At 47.2% G+C, this 18055-nt stretch overlaps 1 protein-coding gene across 1 annotated transcript in view; it reads left to right on the top strand.

The window, feature by feature from the left end:
* Nucleotides 1-255: 255 nt before the first annotated feature.
* The window catches only part of MEX3C (mex-3 RNA binding family member C), a 33974-nt gene continuing 16174 nt past the window's right edge, over nucleotides 256-18055 (top strand). Inside the window, exon 1 of the mRNA XM_032786072.2 lies at nucleotides 256-1150. Within this exon, the coding sequence (XP_032641963.1) occupies nucleotides 454-1150 (697 nt within the window). The 5' untranslated portion in view covers nucleotides 256-453. The remainder of the gene's footprint in view (nucleotides 1151-18055) is intronic.

Raw genomic sequence — 18055 nt, 5'->3', positions numbered from 1 at the left:
CCGCCGCCGCCTGCGCGGCCGCCCTGACCTGACCCAGGCCGGGGAGGAGGCGGAGAAAGGGAGCTCCAGCCCGGCCTCCTCGCCGTCACAATAAGCGCTGGGCCTCCCCAACAATCAGCGCCTGCTCATGCTCAGGGGCCGGGGGAGGGGGACGCCTTCCTCCTCTCCCAGTCCTGCCCCGGCACCGGCTCCACCATCCAATCGCTCGGCGGGGAGAGCGGGGCGGGGCTGCAGCTGCCTTCGCCGCCGCCTGCGGCTCTTTCTGGAGTGGGAAGCCATGGAACAAAAGAAGCGCTGAGCGCGGCGGCGGCAGCAGCGCCCAGGCCGCGCCCGGTGCCCCCTGCCCCGCGTCACTCGGTGTCCCCGGCAGCGGCATGGAGGGGACGCTGCCCCTCTAGGCTCCGCGGCGGCGGCAGTAGGACCCGGACTTAGCCGAGCTCCCCGCCTCCGGCCATGCCGAGCGGCAGTGCCGCCGCCGCCTGCCCCCAGGAGGAGCCCCCCGAGGCCCAGCGTCTGCCCCCGTCGCCGCCGCTGCTGCTGCTCCAGCAGCCGGACACTCTGCTCCTGCGGGAGTGCCTGGCCGGGCTGGGCCTCCACGATCATGGCCTAGCGGGCAGCGGCGAGGCGGCCGCCCGGCAGCAGGCCCGGGAGCGGCTGGCGGGGTTGCTCCCGCTGCCTGATCTGGCGCGGGAGCCGGGGCCCGACGGGGCGGAGGAGGTCGAGGACGAAGGGGACCTGGAGCTGGAGGAGGAGCTGCTGGCGGCGGAGGAGGAGGAAGAGGACCCGGCCTCGCTGCTGCTCTCCTCGTCCTCCTCTTCCTCGCCCTCGCAGCTGCCGCCGGGGGGGCCGCCGCCGCCTCACCCGCTGCTGCCCGGGCTCGGCTCCGTGCTGCTCTCCCCCGCCGCCGCCTTCGATGCCCAGGAGCCGGTGGTGGCCGGGGTGCTGTACGGGGCGGACGATCCCCAGGGCATGATGGCGGCGATGCTGTCCCACGCCTACGGTGGCTGCCTAGGCGGGGGGCCGGCGGCGGCGGCAGCCCCGGCTCTGAACGGGGAGCAGGCGGCGCTGCTGCGGAGGAAGAGCGTCAACACCACCGAGTGTGTCCCGGTGCCCAGCTCCGAGCATGTGGCCGAGATCGTCGGCCGTCAGGGTGAGTCCCGCCCGGGCGAAGGGGAGTCGGGACCTGGGGCGAGTCGTGCCCGAGGAGAGAGGGACGGGACCTGGGCGAGGCCAGCAGGAGATGCGGGGCTGAGGCCTTCCCGCTTGGTAGGATTGGGGGCCCGGGAAGGCTCCGGGCCTGGCTGAGCCTTGCAGGTGGGACTCTGGCTCGACAGGGACAGGGAGGCCCCGGGGAGGTGCCTCGGACTGAGAAGTTGAGGAGGGCTCGGGCCGGCTCCCTGGGATGGGGTAATCCCGGGGGAGCCCCCTGAGGGTGTTAGCCATGGGTAGAGGTGTGGCCAACCTGGCAGGTGACCGTGGGAGGATGTTACAAGGGGGTCTGGGGACTCTGGGCCTGCGGTGGGAGTGGACACCCCAGCGAGGTGAGTGCCCATGTGAGGATCTGTTAAGGGGGGGCTTTCCACGGAAGGTGGCTGGCGACCAGCCCCTGAAGAGGGGACCTGTGTTGGTGTGAACCTTGGCCAGGAGACTTGGTATGCTCAGAGGCGAAGCAGCGTGAGGGTTGAGGAGAACAGGCAATAGCATGCCGAATCAGTGAGCTGAGCTCTGCGGGGACTGGGCCACAGTTCCTGCCAGGAGTTGGGTGGGATGCGCTCCCTGAGGGGTGAGCAGTAGATTGGTAGGGGAAGTTCTGCCAGGGTAATGGGCAGTAGTGCCTGGGGTGGGGAAACATGCAGAATGCCAGAGCCACAACAATCACTGGCTGAGGCAAGGTGATGGTGAGTATTTATACTAAAAAAGGTAGGACTCTGGGAAGGTGAAATTTACCTGTCAAGTGGCCTGAAGCCTGGGTGCACCAATGGGGCAGGATGGCAGAACTGAGCTGGCGCAGAACTGAGCTGGCACAGAACAGCTCTGGTAAAATGGGAAACTGGAGTCTGCTTAACAGACTGATGTTACTAACTAGACATGGAGGGGTATAATATAGCTTATCTCCAGAGAAAGGGGATGCTGGACAACCCCTGGAGCATAAACCAGCACAAGCCACTGTAGGGAGGCAAAGGTACGGTTGTGAAGGGGTAGCGCTGTAATCTCTTCTGGGCAGGCTGTTAGAATCAAAGACTGCTTGGTTAAACTTGATAAGGTTTTTTTCAGTTTTAGTAGCTGCAACTATTGAGGTTTGCACAATGGCATGAAAGAGCTGAATGAATGCCTCTCTTCATTCTCAGTCAGTGGAGTAAATTCTCCAACCAGTCCCTTAAACTGACTCCCCCAGTCTTTGATTTAGTTGGGAATTGGTCCTGCTTTGAGCAGGGGGTTGGACTAGATGACCTCCTGAGGTCCTTTCCAATCCTGATATTCTATGAGTCTATCTTTTTGTTTGGAGATACAATAACGGGGGCTCAGGGTTGGTGGGAATAGGCCTTTGCATGTAATAAAATGTGAGACTGGAATGGCCTGGGAAGCCTGCATAAAGAGCTGAGTGCAAGAATAGTTTGTGTGTGTGAAACTTTTTAAGCCATAAATTTCAATATAATCTGTTTGAGGTCAAATAGTTAGTTTGTTTTACTTTCAGTGTAGTGGTAAAACTGAGTTTGAACTTCACTAACTTTAGGCCAGTTTCTGCAAACACATGCTTGTGAGTAGTCTCATTGGCTTCTTTGGGTATGTGAATGAAGATTGTCACTTGCCTGAATGTTTCCAGAATTGCATGTTTAGTCCTTTATTATGACAAACTTCCATTCATGCTCATTCAGACAAGTAAGATGATGAGACTTCCACCTGAGCAAACTTAACCGGGAATAAATGTGTGTTATTTCCCTTGTTGCTATTTTTAACTGTCGCTTGTTTGACTAAGTGTTCTTGCCCTCACACTCCAGTTTTTGCTTCCTGTTGATCTTACTGCAGTCACATGTTTGTTTTTCAAACCATGCTTTCATGATAAGGTCATGCTTGTGATGTCACAGATTCAGTATTGTCACTTTCTTGTGGTATCAAGGTGGGAGAGAAAGATGGGGGTGTTTAAGATCATTTCATGCACAAGTCTTTCTGGTAAGAAAATGAAAAGCATTTTTCTTAACTTGTAAAGGGGGAGGGCCTAAATGATCAAACATGGTTGCCTAAAGTTAGGTGCCTAGACAAAACACTTGTTCCCTTTCTCTTTTTGTATTACGTTGTTTACATTTTCTAGTTGAGTCAAATGGTGAGTTAAACTACACAGTCCGTGATGTTTCCTCAAAACAAAGTTAACTAAATAGTAAAAATAATTGATACGAAATAAGCAGAGATAACAAGATGCATTCTAAACACAGTTCATTCATTGGGTGTACTTTCCCCCATCCTTTGTCTGTTATCTGTTTGGACTGTAAGCTGCTCAGGTCAAGGATTTTCTCTTTATTTGTTTGTGAAAAGCCTATACACAAATACCTTTTTTATTTAATCATTTCTGTGGTATAGGTAGTTGAAGCATTCATTTAACAAACTTCAAAATCAAATGTTTACAGATTATTAGAGTAGGAATATGCCCCTGGATTCCCCATGCAACAAGGTTGACTACACAGATCTGAGACTTTCTTTAAAAGCTTGTCCATGAAAGCAACAGATAATTTCAGTATTCAGAAGTGAAAATTGTTTTTCCAGGAAATAAACACAAGTGACTAAAGACTTGGTCACGCGTAATGGAAAACAGAATTGAAAAATGTTGTTGTTGTTTTCTGTATTTCTCTTCCTCTTTCAGAGGATCATAGAAATGAGATGTGAAAGACTTATTAGGTATCCAGTTTATTTTTCACCAGTTTAGGATTGTTCCTTATAGTATATTCTTCAGTATTTTTTCTTGTTTTGAATGATCCACACAATGGAGTTTGCATGAAAACAGGATCTTTGTTCCTGAAGTGTTCATCTGCTCTGCCTCCTTTTATTCCTCAGCTGACATCATACTTTTTAGTTTGTGATAAAACACTTAGTTGCTGTGGTGAAGACCATGCCAAAAACAGAATGATGGCTTCAGAAGAGGACAAGTATCAGAAAAGAGAACTCAGGATTTTCATTACTATCTTTTGTTACCAAAAACACTGGCATTCTTAAAGATGTATTGGCAACTCATTAACGGAAGTCTGTACTTCCGATAACTAAACAAACAGCTGGTATAAAAGTGGTATACTTTATCAAAGGAATTTTCAAATTGTATTTAGAAATACCTGTTACTCTTCTAGTATCTCTGTTTATTGAATAGAACTTTTCTCACATGCGGACAGTCTACCCATGTATTGATAGAGCAGTGATCCCAAACTTGACTGATTCATGTACCACCTTCTTAAAGTGTGTTGAGGTGAATGGCTAGGACATGAAGTTCACGCCCAACAGTTTGGGAACTGCTGCTTTTGATTTTGATGCTAAATTCTGCCTTCCTTATGTCCATTCCAGTATTAAGGACACTGCAGCTGCACTGTTGAATGTGATTATCCCATCATATCTCGTGAATCTGGTTGCTTTCTGCTTTTGAACTAATGCAGTTTCTGTAGCATTGCATGGGTCTCCTGTTTTTGTAGTAATTTTGTTTAATAAAAAGAATATTTGTGTGCAGTGCTGATGCAATTTAAAGGTGACCCATGAATGCTCTTACAGTTGGATTTGTGTCCTTTTGTATTTTTTGTTGTTGCTCTATTATGTACAAAGAGAACCCGGAAGGTGTTCTCTTAATATGTGTTTTCTGATTGTTTAATCGTGGAGATATCAGGAATGTCAAATCTGGTGTGGATTTGCCTGGAGGATTCATTTAAAAGGAAGAGCTAGGGTGATTGGAACTTAACAAAATGTTCTTTAGCCAAGCTCAATTTGTAATGGGGGCATGGGAATGGACTCCCAGTATTCTTCATATACCACAGCAAAGCAAAAAAGGTGTAAGCTGGCTTCTATTTGCCAGTTATATTTAAACTTACAAAATACTTGTATTTATATATTAAAAATGCTAATTTATGCAATACTTCAAAATATTGATACAGCACTTACCCTTCTGGATTGCTATTCCCACAACCCTCCCACTTTCAGGACTTGTGCTGGGAACTGACAGATATCCTTAATGTCTAGATACTGGAGCAATTGGAGGTCATGTCTACATTATGAACAGTATAACGGCATCGGTATGGCTCCATAGCTATGCTGCTGTAACTCGGTAGTGCTGATAAATAACTACAGCAATGAGAGGGATTTTTTCATCACTGTAAGAATTCCACTTCCCTGAACAACGGGAGCCAGCTTCACTGATTTCAGAGTCGTAGCTGTGTTAGTCTGTATCAGCAAAAACAGCAAGGAGGCCGTGTGGCACCTTAGAGACTAACAAATTTTTTTGGGCATAAGCTTTCATGGGCTGGAACCCATTTCATCAGATGCATGGAGTGAAAAATACTGGAGCAGGTATAAATACATGAAAGGATGGGAGTTGCCTTATCAAGTGTGAGGTCTGTCTAATGAGACAGTTCAGTTAACAGCAGGATACCAAGGGAGGAGAAATAACTTTTATAATACTTCATAAGTTAACTGAAGCATTCTTCTGTCACCCTAGCTTGGTCTACAGCAGGGGTTAGGATGGCATAGCAGTGGCGCTCAAGGGTGTGCATTCACACTCCTGAGTGCTGTAGCTATGTTGACCTAATTTTAAAGTGTAGTCCAAGCTGAAGGAGCTGTGTTGTGTGGATATATTCAGCAGGTTTACACTAATGAGGATGCATAGTGTGGACACCCTGCACTAGTGCAAATTACAGAGGTTCTGTTGATGTGTAAGTTGCAAATGTGCACTTCTCTGTGTAGATGATGCTTCATTGAGGGCTGCTGTTTCAGGTCCGGTTTACACTTAAAATGGGTCAAGATAGCTACTGCACTTAGGATGTGAAAAATCAACACCCCTGAGCACCATAGTTAAACCAATCTAATCCCTGTTGTGGATGCAGTCAGTGGTCCCCAACCTTTTTGTCTGGCGGGTGCCAGACGAAGGACTGTGGTGGTAGTCAAGCATCCACCGAATTTCGGTGGCTTTTCGGCGGTGGCGCCTCTCGATGACACCGCTTGTTGGTGGCAAGCGGCATCATCGAGAGGCGTTGCTACCGAATTTCAGCGGCGTTTCAGCGGATGCTCGATTGCTGGCCAGGATGCGGGCACCACATTGGGGACCCCTGATTTAAGTCGACCTAGCTACCATAACTCAGGGAGCTGGAGTTTGTACAGTGACGGAAAAATTCCTCCAGTTGTTGTAATTTGTATCTGCATTACTGGGTTATGGCAGTGTAGCTAGGGTGCCATACTATGGGCTGGTCTACACTGCGGGGGAAAATCGATTTTAGATACGCAACTTCAGCTACGTGAATAACGTAGCTGAAGTCGAATATCTAAAATCGATTTAAATAACAGTCCTCACCGCATGGGATCGATGTCCGCGGCTCGCCATGTTGATTCCGGAACTCTGTTGGGATTGGTGGAGTTCCGGAATCGATATAAGCACGCTCAGGGATCGATATATCGCGTCTAGATGAGACGCGATATATCGATCCCCGAGCAATCGATTTTAAGCCGCCAATACGGCGGGTAGTCTAGACGTGGCCTATGTCTCTATAGTACCCATAGTTCAGACGTGGCCTTAGTGACATAGTTGTATATGTTTCAGTCCTAGTCTTCCTACTGTGAGCATTCACGTCCCATTAGAAAACATGTGGAGGAAGGTATAACCCATTTGTTCCAATTAATTCATGCATTTTTTCCAAAACCAATACATTTTCCTTATAAATTCTGAAACCACTAAGTTTTCCACCATGTAGAGAGGCATTGTGAATACTGGCAGAAAGGAGGGGAAGGTAGAGACCTGCTGGCTGCCATGACAAAGAATGGGTTTAAATAACTTGCGCAAGGTCACATAAGTCTGTAGCCAAACTCAGAAAACTGTTGACTTGGGCCCCCAACATTGCTAATAGAAGTGGGAATTTAAAAAAAAAACAGGACAAAAATGTGGTTTGGGGGCAGTGGTGGAAGGAGATTGTGTGAAGCCTTCCAGATGTTCCAGACATACAAGATTTTGAGGCGGAAAAATAAACCAAAGAAGTTTTGTGCGCAGTAGACTTATTTACCTCCTACTGTTGCTACCTTGGATACACTTCCCCTGATAGAAAGCTCTAGTGTAGGCAGTAAATAACATATATAACTGCTAGTGCTTTAAAAACAAACAGTTGTCACTATTAGAGTGGGAACAATTTTACCTCCTGAAGTAGTTAACATATAATGTTTTTTTTCACCTCTAGCCTTCCCATCCAGCTCACACCTGAAGTGTACAGATTTTTCCATTTACATCACCTGTGGATTTTCATGTGTGAACATCTACATCTACATATGTCCAGACTAATGTACTTTCTAAACCACACTGGACTAACTGGTCCTGGGGGAAGCTATTTCACAAGCTGTGTCAGCAAAGCTACCAGATCTTGAACGTCTTCCCACATGATACATATGGACTTAACAATCTGAACATGAGCCTGACCCTAGTGTACCACTAGATGCAGTGCTCCATCAGGACCAGCAAGGTGTCTCTTTTTAAAACCTATTTTGTAAGAATTGAGCTGAAAGGTCAATGGCCGCTTCTCAGATGCAAATGAAAAAGATGATGATTTGTGGGAGGACTCAAACCTTTTAAACTGACATTGAGTTGTAAACTTTTTAAAAAAATCTTGTTGGGTCTTGGAAGCTTAAGGTGGATTTTTTGTTTTTTGGGGTTTTTTTGTTTTGTTTTTAATAACAAGGGTAAAAAGTCCAGGAAATTCAAATTCTACTTCAGGTTTCAGATACTTTAAAAGAAATACCTCGACAGACAGGATATCTGGGGAGAGCTTTAACTGTCCATATTTTTCCACACACACACTTTTCCTGAATTCATAATACATTACACCTGCATACTTTAAATCTCCTAAGTTGATGGTACAAACCATTTGCTACTGCTGTTTCATATGAGACTCTGTGTCCTACGCAGCAAATTGCCAGGAAACTTTATTGCCCTCAAATGCAAAAGAGCAGTATCCCTTTTTTGGCATCAACGACTTGGAAGTTATGCATTATAAAGGTTTGAATTAAAAACACATCAGTAGTAGTCAAGGCTGTTGGGAGGGCAGCTGACAGTTTTGACAGTTGGGCCTTCTGACCTAAAGGGTTACCTGGGAGGTGTCTCGGTTTTCTTGCTTGGGCAATCAGGGCACATATTGAGACTGCCTTCTTCCCACAGTTGGCCTCCAAAAACTGACCGACTTCATTAGGCAGTTCAGGCTCGCTTCCATTGTTTCCTACCCTTTCCCTCCAGACCGAATTAAGACTCTTGTCTTAAAGGTGACTACTTTCGTATTGTTATTGGAGCAACTCTCAGAAAATACCTCAGTTTTTATGTGGAGGGTGACCTTTATAGATAGATATCAAGTTCTGTGGGGCAGGGACTGTCTTCGTTCTGCTGGTGCGAGGTGCTCTACAGTGGCGTCCTGGTCTGTGAGTAGGGCTCCTTGGTGCTACAGTAATACCAATAATAATAAAAGGTGTTGCTCTCTGGTTTTTCTGTTGGGCCAAAGGTGTTTTCAGTGTCTCTGACACTGGTTGCCACTCATCTCTGGTATTAGCATATTCTTCTCGTGAGACTTGCAAACTGTAGCAGTCTGCAGATTTATAACACATTGATAGTTGAATGGGGCCTTGTACCTACCCAAATAACTTTTCAGAAGGGCTAGAGCAGGCCTGCACAACATGCGGCCCGCAGAGGCTCACTGTGTGGCCCGCGGCCGGGATTCAAAAGGCTCTGAGCTGCCCGCAGCAGTGGGGAGCCCAGAGCCCTTTAAATCCCATTGGCGGCCGGGATTCAAAAGGCTCTGAGCTGCCCGCAGCGGCAGGCAGCCCAGAGCCCTATGAATCCTGGCTGCGGCTGAGATTTAAAGAGCTCTGTGCTCCCCGTGGCTGCGGGCAGCCCAGAGCCCTATGAATCCTGACTGTGGCTGGGAGCCCTTTAAATCCCAGCCGTGGCCGGGATTCATAGGGCTTTGGGCTGCCCATAGAGATTCCCAGCTGCGGCTGAGATTTAAAGGGCTCAGGGCTCCCAGCGGCTGCAGGCAGCCCAGTGCCCTTTGAATCCCGGCCGCGGCTCCAGCGGATGGGCTGGGGCTGGGATTTAAAGGGCTCGGGCTCCCCTCAGCGGCAGGAGCTCTGGGCCCATTAAATCCCTGCCCCAGCCCCACAAAGCTCTGCGTTCCCCCAGCCGCCAGAGGCCCGGGCCCTTTAATTTGCCCCTGACAGCTCCCAGCCACCTCTTCAGCTGGGAGCCCCTGGTTAATTTAAAATCAAGTATCACCTCCCCACCTCCAGCCTTCCTTTTTGATCCACAACTGTTTTGGTGGGGCGGCACTGGGGAAGGAGTGTTTGTTTCTGCAGGGCTGGGCGGTGCTGGGGTGGGGTGTTTCCGCGGGGCCGGGAGGTCCTGGGCGGGGCGTGTTTCTGCGGGGCTGGGGGGTTTCGGCCCTCAGCTGTTTTCTTTGGCGTAATGTGGCCCTCGCCGCTTTACGAGTTGTGCAGGCCTGGGTTAGAGCGTGGACTGCCTGAGGGCCATTTATTCCAGAATAAAGCTTAAGTGTCACTGAATCAATCTTCCTCTGAGAGCTTAATCTAAAATCAGTAAGCTCTTACCTCAGGCTAATGGAGTAGATGGCCGCTTCTCATGTGAGACACCTTTATAAAAACTTATTTCAAGTTAGCAAGGTTAGTTAGCAAGAAATTTCACTCTAAATATGGATGACATTGGAGCTCTGGTGATTATTCTTCAGTTTGTCTGCAAGCTGTCACTGTGTGTTGAAGTATTCCATCCCCAACTACTGTAATTGTAACTGATGTTTCTTGGTTGAGGATCCCATCACTGGAGGCTGACCAGTTAGGGTTGGTGGAATGTGTGGGAGACTACGTTCTGTATAAGTGTTCAGGAGCTGAAAATTATAAAGTGAGCTCTAAAATCTCTGTTGGCACTGATCAATGGCTGCATTGTTAAAATGCTAACAAACAGACAGAACTACAGCTGTATATTACATCACAAAAAAGGAGGTGCAACTCTGGCAGGAGACATTGGCTTTGTGGGATTGCTGACTGCCCAAGTGTATCCACTGTTTCTCAGTCTGGAAGCAAAGAACACAGTATCAGTTCATAGGCTTCAGGAACATCACAGTTGATGGATTAAACAGATGGGTCTGCTGTTCAGGAAGTAGGGCTGTGCGTCCATAGCCCTCTTTGTGATGAGCCTCAGTGCATGTCCTTAGTCGATTTGTCTGTTTATTCCACCACTGGTCATGAAGTTAGACAGAGCCTGAGTTATACTGGTTGCTGAAACATGGGCCAAATGTAATTATTACAGACACTTTTTGTGGAGCCTCAGTATTTCTTACCATTATCTTCAGACCTGCTATCTTGCCTTCCATCTCAATCTGGGGAATTGCTTTGTCTTGCTGTTTGAATCATGGGACATTTTAATTACTTTTGACCTGACATGTCTTATAAAAGTGCAGAAAATTCTGCTGCAGTTTAGAAAATAATCTTCTTTGAAATCTTACTCTCAGAAATGGAAAAGGTTTTTTCTAAATAGCCTGTATCTACATTCTACCTCCATATTCTATACAGTAACTCCTCACTTAATTTTGTTACGTTGCTGATCAATTAGGGAACACACTTATTTAAAGTTGTGCAGTGCTCCACTCTTACGTTGTTTGGCTGCCAGCTTCCTCCACAGCTGGCAGCCTCCCTATACGCGCCTGCCAGCAGACCCTGTGGATCAGCACCTTTTCCCTCCTCCCCCCGCCTCCTGCCCATGGCAGTCAGCTGGCTTGCAGCATTTTGGAGGCAGGAGGGAGGACTCAGCACACAGGCTCCCACTCCCTCCCCTGCCTCCTGAATGCCGCAAGCCAGCTGATTGCCCCGGGCAGGAGGGAGGGGGAGTGTACGCCAAGTCCTCGCTCCTGCCTCCCAAATGCAGCAGTCAGCTGGTTTGCGGTGTTTAGAAGGGTCGGGGGGGAGGCGCCAGGAGGCAGCATGCAAAGTAAAGGGGGAGGAGGGGAAGAGGCGGATCAAGTGTGGGGACTTGGGGAAAAGGGTGGAGTGGGTGGGCTGAAGGTTGGGTGCCTGCCCCTGGTGCTTGCAGAGTAGGGGAAGCTGCCCTGGAACCTAACGCCCCCTCCCCCCCATTTACATTAATTCTTATGGGGAAATTGGATTCACTTAACATCATTTCACTTAGTCGCATTTTTCAGTAACATAACTACAACGTTAAGTGAGGAGTTACTGTATTATGGACAACTTAGTGGATTTGTAGTCTTACATCAGGGGTATCTATCACTTCAGCATATCGTCTGCCAGTGGACAGCTCTGTGTTCAGGCATCTGTAGTGAGATGACGGTAGAGGTTTATTTGACCAGTGGGAAGACTAATCTGATATACAATGGAACCCCAGCTGGTGCTGATAAGTTTGATGGGTGCCAGTTTAGGTGTTTATAGGTGAATATTTATCATTGTACTTATATTTTCATTTGCACTTAACACCTGAGAAGAATGAGTTGCAGATTTTCCTCATCCCTGATTTATACCAAATGTGATGTTTGAATTCTGTCTAGGCACTCATTGTTCTCCTCACAACGTTCCCTTGAGGTCTGTTTTTACTGATGATGAACTGAAGCACAGCTTAAATGACTTGTTCAAGGTCACACAGCCTGTGGCAGAGCCAAGGAGGCCAAGTTCAATTCACAGTCCCAAGCTATGACCATCCTTACTTTATGAAATAACCTGAATTAGACCATTAATCTTGTGGGGTTGTTTCCAAAATTTCATTCTCACATGAAGGAAATGACTCTATGTATGCCCCAGATGTCAAAAGGTCTTTGAGTTTTTATTTGACTAAGTCAGTTAGGAAATTCCTAAGACTTATTGTGTATAAAAGGCACAATGTAAAGAAAATTGCTTCATTCAATCAGTGCCTGTATAGGACTGTCTACCTCATGACATTTGAATTTACACTTCTAGGGCAAGGCAGTATTGAATGCTCACCTCATAACATGTCTATCAAAGCAGTCTCTCGGGCTGTTACCTGTTCTGTACACAGATTTACCCAGCATTACTCTCCTGACTTGGGCACCTAGAGCCCACTTTCAGAGAACGATTCTACTGTCTTTGTGTAAACTAGAAGTTGTCAACACGCCTTCCTGAATTGCTAGAACTGTACTCTGTGCTAGACTTCCTATGGGGAAAATAGAGGCTCCTTCCAAGAATCTGTTTGTAACTAGTGGCTCTCTGAGAGTGTTACCTCTGTCTAGTTCCATCATGTCTTCTATATTCTTTAGTCTTGCCAGAGTGGTTGGTGGAACATAACCATTACATAATCTTACCCTAGCTGCTCAGTGCTATGAGAGGGCACTTGTGTAGACACCACAGGCTTGACAGGAGTGGAGCTGGGGCCATATCCCACCACTGTGAACCCACAGAAGCAAAATTCTTTAACCACAGTTGCCGTGGTAAATAACAGTGATTTCTCCATTGTCCCCCTCAAAATGTTTTACTTGGATGTTTTGCAGTCCATCTTGAGAGTTGGAGGATCCCTGATCCTACAAGAAGCTGAGTGCTTTCAGATGTCATCAGTAGGGAGTTCAGCACTCTAGATCCTCATTTATTTGTAGCACCTGTAGGTCCCAAATAAGGCCAGGACTCCTGGCAGTAGGCACTATATGCACATAAGGAAAAGCCCTGTCCCAAAGAGCTTACAATCTATAATTTTTGGCTCATGCTGAAAGTACTCAAATATAAAGCCAAAGTCCAAAAGAGCGGACATTGATGCGTTATAAAAAGGAAACAACTACGCATGACTAAATTATAATGAGAGTTGTAAATAGTTATGTAAAGAATGAATCAGTATAGAAATGTTCCACTGGTCCATAAAAAGACTCCAGATAATGCAATGTAATTAAACACTTAATTCTGATTGCAGTGGTAACTTAATGAGCAGAGGGACCAGAATGTCATCTTTATCAAGTTTATTTTCATTTTTTTAACATGCGAGACCCAGACATTGTCTTTCTCCCACTTGGAAAGGCCCCTCCAGAGCTCCACTTACTCTTTTTTTGTACCATTCAATAACTTACTTTCCTCTAGTATTGTTTGCCTTTATGGTAGAGCCCTGCTATGGGACTGGGGTACCGCAGAACCCGCTGACATGGGGAGCAGGATAAAAATTCAAGAAACAATGTGGGAGTAGGTGGGAGTGGATATTGCAGGGCAGGATGGAAGCGGGATTAAAAAATTCCCCACAGGGCTCTGCTTTGTGGCACTATTGTATTTGCAACTAGAAGTAAAAGAGGCAGCATCTCCTGTTTCTGTAGCCACCTTTCTCAAAAACAGGCTGAACCTAATTTCACCTCAAACTTGGTGGCAAAAGGATCCATGTGTCTACCTTGACATCACACATTTTGAAAATAAATTACTGAAGTGGTTTCAGGAGTCATAGACTCATAGACTTTAAGGACTCATAGACTTTAAGCTCAGAAGGGACCATTATGATCATCTAGTCTGACCTCCTGCACAACGCAGGCCACAGACTCTCACCCACCTACTCCTGTAACAAACCCCTAACCTATGTCCGAGTTATTGAAGTCCTCAAATAATGGTTCAGAGACCTCAAGGTACAGAGAATCCTCCAGCAAGTGACCCATGCCCCATGCTGCATTAGAATGCATTAAAGGAGTCTGTTTAGAAAGTACTGCGTGCCTGCCCTCTGAAAACCAAACCGCTTTAAAAGCATTAAGATGTGCATCCAAAAATTGAGACATAATACCCCCATTGCAACAAGCTTGGAACCATCTAGAAGAGCACTGCCAGTTGGGGCTGTGTGGCTCAAACATTCAGAGGAAAGTTATGAAAGAGACTGCTGGCATGGGTGATGGTGTGAAGCTGACAAACGTAAAAGGACTGGCCATTTGTCTGCAGCGTCATCGTCTTCAGTCACTACTTACCAGGAATCAACAGGGTAGATGATAGCATAAAGAAAAACAAGATAGGCAGCTATCTGATCCTTCAAATTTGTTAACATCCGCATCATCTTTAAAGCATCACATGAGAGAAGTCCTGAGAGTCAGTCTGTTTTTTCCTTCTTCTTTTGAGTACTGTCTGATTCATATGGAATGAAGTGCAATTGCTGTGGATCATTGAGGTTTAGAATTTAGATCTGGCAATGCAGTCCAGTCAAGGGGCAGCATGGTACAGAAAGAGGTCACTGCCTGGGATCTGTTCTCAGTTCTGAGACAAACTTGTGAACTTGAGCACATCACTTCACCTCTCTGTGCCTCTCTCCCTTCCTGCCTTTTGTCTGCTCTGATTAGATTGTGAGATTTTCCATAACCTTACCGTGCCATTGTGCAGTCCCTAGTACACTGGAAACCCCAGTTTTTTGAGGTCTGTAGGTGCTACTGCAGGAGTGGGCAAACTTTTTGGCCGGAGGACCGCATTGGGTTTTGGAAATTTGTATAGAGGGCTGGTTAGGGGCAGGGGGTATAGGCCCCCCCGCCCCCCAAACTTCTCACCCCTTGATATCCCATCCCCGGAGCTGCTGCCCCATCCACCCTCCACTCCCTGTCCCTTGACCACCCCCAGAACCCCTGCCCCATACTGCCCCCGTCGCACCCCACCCATCCAACCAGCCTCCTTCACTGACTCCTCCCTTACTCCCCCACCCCCGGTGCCCTGCCTCAAAAAAAAACCCATCAACCACCCCTAATTTGCCTGTCCCCTGACTGCCCCGACCCCATCCACACCCCTGCCCTCTGACGACCACCACCCTGAACTCTCCTACCGTCTATCCAACACACACGCCCTCGCTCCCTGCCCCCTTACCGCACTGCCTGGAGCACCAACCGGTGGCTGAGGGCGCTACAGCCGTGCAGCACAGAGCACCAGATCAGGCCAGGTTCTGCAGAAGTGCTGCCCCAGGAGCTCGCAGCCCAGCCACTGAGAGCATTGCTCCTGCGGCAGGGCAAGCTGAGGCTGCAGGGAAGGGGCCGGGGGCTAGACTCCTGGGCCAGGAGCTCGGGCCGGGCAGCAGGGTCCCACAGGCCACAGTTTGCCCACCTCTGTGCTACTGTAATCTAAAGAAAGTTCACTCCATGCTGCTTATCCTTACTTGGACAGTTGTTTAAAAGTAACTGCTACAACCAGTGCCAAGCCTGCTCTCTCTGTGCTTCTAAGTTTTCTGGGACTTGAAGCGACTGATCACTTTTCCACCTCAGGTTGTCTCAAGGTCACTCCCTGGCTGATTCCTTTGTATGGCAATGAGACCCTAAGTCCAGCTGCCTAGATCTTGGAACAAATGCATCTGCCGTCCTAACTCCCCTCTTCTCCTAGCTGCTTAGACATGTTCTCTTCCAGAGTCCATGTGGCTGTAGGAGCTCTGGTTATACATACAAACCCTTTAAGAGTAAAGAGTATAGGAAAACAACACCACTCCTAAATGCAGTCCTTTGTGACCTTACTGCCTCCATGAATCCTTTAGATCTTGCAACTCTTCCAGCCTTCTTGCCCTGTCCATGGCCTTCTGGCAGTGAAATGGCCTGCTTTGCGTAGAGAACATTCCAGCCTCTGATTCCTTTCTGTGCTTCTGTTTGGGGAATTTCCAACTTGCAGCCCTCTCAGATTCTGGGCAGAGTTCTTCAGCGTCCATGGCCCTGCTGCCATACTCGCTGTTTCACTGAGGTAGAGCCATTCAAGGTTGATGCCCCTTGATTGCGCTGTAACAGTTCCCTAGATACATTGGGTAGGAAGTTCCTGCGGCACAGTGAATGCTCACAGACACCATACAGCTACATTGAAAATGGAAGTTGTAATACAACATAGCTTTCACAAAGCAAAAATGGAATTTCAGTTGACGCAGATCCATCCACCAAACTGTCACATTTAGCTGTTTCTTTAAATGGGAAATGTAGAAGAACCTCAGTAGTCTGGGGGGACAGGAAGAAGGAAGAGGTTCCAATTCATTTTTTCAATATTTTTTTTTTGGAGAGAAAAATAGGAGACTTAGTCTATGTCTACACTACAGACATTACAGCAGCACAACTGTACTGCTCTAGCTGTGCGTCTGTAAGGTCTCATGTGTAGCTTTCTCTATGCCGGCGGGCAGGAGAGAGCTCTCCAACTGGCATAATTAAACTACCCCAATGAGCGGCAGTAACAATGTTGGTGGGAAATGCTCTCCCACCAGCATAGCACTGTCCACACTAGTCCTTTTGTTGGTAGGGGTGGTTTGTTTGGTTTTCATAACCCTGACCAACAAAAGGTTTTGCTAACAGAAGTGCTACTGTAGAGACATAACCGTAGGTTGCGCTGATCTCAAGACCTCTAGACAGACTTATGTGACGTTCTGGGGAAGAGCCAGTGGTTCTGGTACATGCAGAAGTCAGTAACATAGGGAAAGGTACGAGAGCGGTCCTGGAGGCCAAAATTAGGCTGCTACATAAGAGATTAAAGTCCAGGATCCACACGGTAGTGTTCTTTGAAATGCTTCCAGTTCCACACACAAGGTCAGTTAGACAGGCAGAACTTCAAGGTCTCAGTGCATGGAAGAGATAATGATATAGGCAAGGAGGGTTTTAGGTTTATTAGGAACTGGAGAACCTTTTGGGGGGGAAAAGGGAATCTCTGCAGGAAGGGTGGGCTCCACCTAAGCCAAAATGGAACTAGATTGCCGGTGTGTAAAATTTAAAAAGTTGTAGAGGATGGATTTATTTATTTATTTAAACTAAGGGAACGCCAACAGGTGCAGAGGAGCACACTTTTTGGGCAGAGACATCTCTGAGGATAGATCTTGATAAAGTACAGGTGGGAATTGAGGGGAATCAGTCAAATGAAAGAGTGCCATTCAATTAAATCACATGAAGGCACACAACTTAATGTTGACAAATTGTATAAATACTTGTATACAAACACTAGAAGTCTAAATACTAAAATGGGTGAATTGTAGTAAGTGCCTGGTGTTAAATGCAAATATTGATATAGGCATCACAGAAACTTGGTGGAATGATGATAATCAGTGGGACTTGGCAGTACCAGGGTCAGGGCTGGCTCCAGGGTCTTTGCTGCCCCAAGGGGGTGGGGTGGGAGCTGCGATCGCGATCGGCACCTGCTCCACCGCGCCACTGTCAAATTCAGTGGTCGGTCCTTCCCTTCTAGATGGACTGAGGGACTCACCGCTGAAGAGACCGATGTTCCGCCCCAAGCACCTGCTTGCTGAGCTGGTTCCTGGAGCTGGCCCTGACCAGGGTACAAAATATGTAGGAATGACAGAGTAGGTTGTACGGGGGAAGGTGCAATGGAGTGGCACTATATATGTGAAAGAGAGCATAGAATTAAATACAGTAAAAAAATCTTGACTCAAACTACTATAAAATATCTCTGGATAGAAATTCTGAGCATGAATAATAAGAGTATAGCAGTAGGAATAAACTGCCCACCATTTTACCAGGTTGGTGGTGATGGTTGTGAAATGGTCAAGGAGCATCAGAGAGGCTATAAAAATAAAAAATTCAATAATGAAGGATTTCAGCTGTCCCTTTATTGACTGGGTGCATGTCACCTAAGGATGGGATGCTGAGATAAAATTTCTAGATACCATTAATGACTGTTCTTGGAGCAGATAGTCCTGGAATCTACAAGGAGAGAGACAAATTCTTGACTTGGATCAGATCTTGTGTGCCACGTAGACCTAAGAGGTGAATATATAGCTGAACTTCTCAATGATAGTGACTGTAACATAATTAAATGCAACATGCTTTTTTTGGGGGTGGGCACGGTGGAGGAGAAATACTAAAGGCCACCACCAGTGTTCCTTCTAATTTTTCCCACCCATGTGCAGAATGAA

The sequence above is a fragment of the Chelonoidis abingdonii genome, chromosome 6 (genome assembly GCF_003597395.2).
Source record: "Chelonoidis abingdonii isolate Lonesome George chromosome 6, CheloAbing_2.0, whole genome shotgun sequence".
NCBI lineage: Eukaryota > Metazoa > Chordata > Testudines > Testudinidae > Chelonoidis > Chelonoidis abingdonii.
The sequence above is the reverse complement of the archived record's forward strand: the minus strand, read 5'-3'. Positions and strand labels throughout refer to the sequence as shown.